We start from the raw sequence: 4,950 nt of genomic DNA, 5'->3' as shown, positions 1-4,950 counted from the left end.
CTTGGACTAAGGGGGACAGGACGGTGTCAAGGTATGCGGGGAGACAATGGGCCGGCCGGGAGCAGGCGGAGACAATGGGCCGGCCGGGAGCAGGCGGAGACAATGGGCCGGCCGGGAGCAGGCGGAGACAATGGGCCGGCCGGGATGCTGCCTGATGCTGCCTGACCTGCTGCGCTTTTCCAGCAACACATTTCCATCTCTGAAACCAAATGATCAAGAATCAAAATTAACTATTTTGTATGTGTAACATAATGCAATGTTTTGTCTATAACCTCTGGACGGGCCAGAAAACATTGTGAATGTTCTGTTAGCTTTAAAAAAATTCCTGGTATGTTTCTTAGGTAACTAAAATGTGACTCTCCATTTAATGTATTGCTGTCACACTGCTGAACCTAGCTAATAATAAGTGATGGAAGGGTTTCAGAAAAATTTCAAGCAATACCAAATTGGATTTTAAAAATAATCCCACAACTCTATATGGAAGTTCTTTCCATGATGTTTACTCTTGATATAAGCTTCTAATTGTCAACTCAAAGTTCCAAAATGAGTAAAAGGCAGATTAGGTCTTATTGCCCTATTCATAGCTTTAAAAAGTAAACATCACTTCAAGTTAATTAAAGTACTCCTCCTTTCAATTTGAAATTCAGGAATGCTTCCTGAATTGAATTGACTTTGCTTTATTGTCACATGTCAAATGAGTATAGTGAAAAGTTTACAGTTGCTGCTTTAGAGCACCATCTTAGATACAAAGTATCTAGGTACAGATACTTGAGATCAAATTCTTAGGAAACAAAAAAATTAGAAAAGTAAAGAAATAAATTGTCCATCATTATAGGTCATAGGACTAAATGATAAAAATTATTAAAAGTCCTAGCTCAGAAGTGAACACAAAAGGATCAAACTGACTGCATATCTCCACCTACCTCCACTACTTGAATAACTCCATTACATTATATCACATTAAGACATATTCAGTTTCCACCCTGTCAAGGACTCTCAGGATCTGATATGTTTCAATGAAATAATTGTTCATTCTTCTAATCTCCAATCAATACAGGCAGACTAAGTCCAACCTTCCCTCATAAGATAACCCCCATCACCTTTACCAAACCTCAAGAATCAGCCGAGTGAACCTGTTCTGAATTGCTCCAAGCATATATCTTTTTAAAAATCAGGAAACCAAAATTGTACACAGTACTCCATATGATCTCACCCTGTAGCACTTTTTGTACTCCATTTCATAGAAACTTGGAAAATAGGAGGAGGCCAGTGAGCCCAGTCCACCATTCAATATCATCATGGCTGGTCATCCAACATGTACCATGCTCTACTTTCTCCCTATACCCTTTGATCCTAACAGCCCTAAGAACTATATATAACTCCTTCTTGAAAATATTCAACACTTTGGTTTCAATCAGTAAGGCACAGAATTCCACAGGCTCACCATTCAAAGCCCTAAATGGCCTACCCCATATCTTTAAATTGTGGCTTCCAGCTCTAGGCTCCCAGGTCATTGGGAATGTTGTTTTGGTATTTATCATGTCTAGTCCTGTTAGAATACTATAGGTTTGGGGAGATCCCCCATCGTTCTTTCTAAATTCCAGTGAATATCGTTCTTATCGATACAGACTCTCTTCATTTGTCAGTCCTGCCATCCCAGAAATTTAAAATTTCACCTTGCGATAATCCAAATATTCCCTTTACATTTCTAACCATACTAGTCTTTTGTGTACAAAGTTAAAAATCACAACACCAGGTTATAGTCCAACCAGTTTATTTGGAAGCACAAGCTTTCAGAGTGCTGCTCCTTCATCAGGTGGTTGTGACATAATTTCGTGAGACAAAGAATTTATAGCAGAAGTTTACAGTGTGACGCAACTGAAATTATATATTGAAAAAGATCAGGTTTATTTGTTACGTCTATCATTAGCACCTCCAAATTGTAACTTTCTTGTACCAGACTACTCAGACCCTGAAATACCTGTTCAGCAAATTCACTTCATTTACTTAATATACAGTATTTCTATCTTTCCAGCCAAACAGGACAAGTTCATATTTTCCTAGGTCATGTTTGTCCACTCAACTTCTCTACATTTTCAGACTCCTTGCACCCTATTCACAACTCACCTTCTAGTGTCAACATCAAATTTAGCAAGCATACATGATTCCTTGATGCAATGAATTTATAAACTTCATTAACTCAGTAAATGATGGAGGCACCAATGCTGATTCCTGTGGCACTCTGTTCATCACATCTTGCAAACCTAAATTGGCTATTTCATGCTGCTCTTTTCTGAAAGCTTCCTCCCACGTCACCCCACACCACGAGCTCCACTTTTGCATTGTAACCTTTGATACGGTATCTTCAATGCCTTCGGGAAATCAAAGTACTGCACATCCACAATTTCCTTTTCATCCATATTACTTCCTCAAAAAACTCTAGTAAGTTAGTCAAATATAACTTCCCTTTCAGAAAACAATGCTGACTCTGTCTGATTACATTGAGATTTTCTAAGTGATTATTACAGCCTGCTTAATGAAAAATTCCAGTATTTTCCCAGGACATGTCAATTAATCTAGTTCAAATAATGCCTGTACATAGGACAAACTCCTCTTACCAATCAATCTGGGAACATTTATTGCACTCCCTTGCAGGCAAGTCTGTCCTTAGGTTAGGAGACAAAAACCACACACAATGTTTCAGGTGTGATCCACCAAGGCCGTTTGTAATCACAGTAAGACATTTTGCTTTCAAACTTCAATCCCTTCACAATAATGGCTCATATGCCATTCACTTTCCTGAATGCTTGCTGTACCTGAAACTTTTAAATTCATTTGCATGGACAGCCAGGAGCTTCTGAACGCCAACATTCCTCTGCCTGCTTCCTAAATTCTACTAATGGAAACCGCCTCAGAAAAGCAAAAAGAAATCCCACTAGTGTTCCATGTGCATCTGGAGGACATGCATATAAATGCAATGTCTTTACAAAAGATGGTTTGCATTGTGTATCATTATGTTTTATTTAGAAAAGGCAATATTCCAATTCAACTGAATGAAGTGCTCCAAATGGTAGATACATTGGCAACTCAGTACTTACTACATTCTAATTAAGAACCATAATCAAAATGGTGACTTGCTTCTTTCACCTGTCACATAGCAATCATTAATTTCAGCATCAAAGAATGAAGCTGCCAAATAAAATCTAATCACATGTAACATTTACACGATATTACCTCCAATTAATCTGTATTTAGAAGCATCAGCCTTATAACTTTACTCTCCAAAGTTCGCAAACTTCTCAGTTACATTGCTGGTCAGGGATATGTTAAAATAATATATTTTCCTAAATCGACCAGAGGCTTATTTAAAACACCGAAAAACATGAAAACGTAGATTCAGCAACGACAATACAAACACCGGAAAAAAAACTGTCTTAAAAACGAAGTATTTGATTCAAGAGTTACATGCTGGAAACATACTTCACTACTTGGTTAAAAATGTGGAGAGAGGATTCGAAGCATTACCGGGAGGTCATTTCTTGGTAAGGGGGAGGCTGGGAGAACACCGCAAGCCAGGCAGCATCAAGAGTTGGAAAAGTCGACGTTTCAGACAAATGTATCAATAATGACAAATTCTGCAAAACTGTACTAACGCTTCCACATTTTGGAATTTAATTACAACTCTTCAAAGATCAGACATAACCCATATTATAAAAAAAAGCAAGGCGAAATGCTGTAACCACTGTGCAAAATACAAAGGTTTGCTTTTAGAGTTAAGGCAACATTTTGTCAATATTGATATGATAGAGTATGATGAAAAAGTTGAGGCAATGGAGTAAATAAACTTTTGAAAACCGCACAGTCGTGTTTCCTTTCGCTCTCTGAAAGCAAACCCATGCGAAGAGGAACGCGAAGTTTTACTCTGAGCTGCAAGGAAACTTTTTTTTGTGAAGGGGGAGGGGGAAGAGGAAGGCGGCCCCTTGGGAAGGTGCAGGGAGAGAGAGAGTGAGGGCGTTTGAATGTAACCTGCAGGCAGGTCAGGAGAGAGAGAGAGAGAGAGAGTGTGTGGGAACATACCCGGTCTTTCATGCGCCAGCTCTGGGTGACCGCCTTGGAGCCCTCGATTTTCTCCGAGTGCCGCTTCTTGACGAAAGCCACCGGGAGGTTCCAGTCGGTCATGTCGCCTTGCTCCTCCTCCAGCAGGTCCTCCAGGAGGCTGGCTCCAGCCATGCTGCGGCCCGGCTGCACTCAGTACAACGGGAGTCAGAGACACCTCACCCCCTTCCCCACCCCCACCCGCCCCAAACCAACCACCTCCACCTCGGGGTGGGGGGGGGGGGGGGTGCTGGAGAGTGCGAGTCGGGGAAGGGGTGGGAGGAGGGGAAGGAAGTGATGGGGGGGAGGGTGGAAGCTGACCGCGGAACGCAGCCTATTGGGACGAGGAGGTGCCGGTACCGGTGTAGCCACCTGGGACTCCCGGTCGGCGGCCCCTCATTCCGCCCGGACGGAGGACGCCATCTTGGTCAGGGACCACAATGCCCCGCGCCACTACGGCAGGCCGCACGGCTCCATCCGCGCAGTCGCACCCGGCCAGAGGGGAGGGGCCGGGGATGGGTGGGGCCAGGGGGCGGGGTGGGAGGAAAGCGAGGGGCGGGGCGAAGGGAAGGGCGGAGGAGAGAGAGTGTACAGTGTTGTCCGTGCTGTGTACACCACTCACTCCTTCAACAACACCCGATAATCTGGGGCAACCCTTCACCCAGACTGTGTTCTCAACCCTTCACCCTGACTGTGTTCCCAACCCTTCACACAGACTGTGTTCCCAATCCTTCATCCTCACTGTGTTCTCAACCCTTCACCCAGACTGTGTTCCCAACCCTTCACACAGACTGTGTTCTCAACCCTTCACCCAGACTGTGTTCCCAACCCTTCACCCTGACTGTGTTCGCAACC

The 4,950-nt window shown here is 43.2% G+C and overlaps 1 protein-coding gene across 1 annotated transcript in view; it reads right to left on the bottom strand.

Annotated features, from left to right (window-relative positions):
• Window positions 1–4,568, bottom strand: part of rptor (regulatory associated protein of MTOR, complex 1) — a 396,655-nt gene extending 392,087 nt beyond the window's left edge. The window contains exon 1 of the mRNA XM_043715229.1: window positions 4,078–4,568. Coding sequence (XP_043571164.1) covers window positions 4,078–4,230 — 153 coding nt within the window. The 5' untranslated portion in view covers window positions 4,231–4,568. The remainder of the gene's footprint in view (window positions 1–4,077) is intronic.
• Window positions 4,569–4,950: the final 382 nt, after the last annotated feature.

This window comes from Chiloscyllium plagiosum, chromosome 24 (assembly GCF_004010195.1).
Source record: "Chiloscyllium plagiosum isolate BGI_BamShark_2017 chromosome 24, ASM401019v2, whole genome shotgun sequence".
NCBI classification, from domain to species: Eukaryota; Metazoa; Chordata; class Chondrichthyes; order Orectolobiformes; family Hemiscylliidae; genus Chiloscyllium; species Chiloscyllium plagiosum.
The sequence above is the reverse complement of the archived record's forward strand: the minus strand, read 5'-3'. Positions and strand labels throughout refer to the sequence as shown.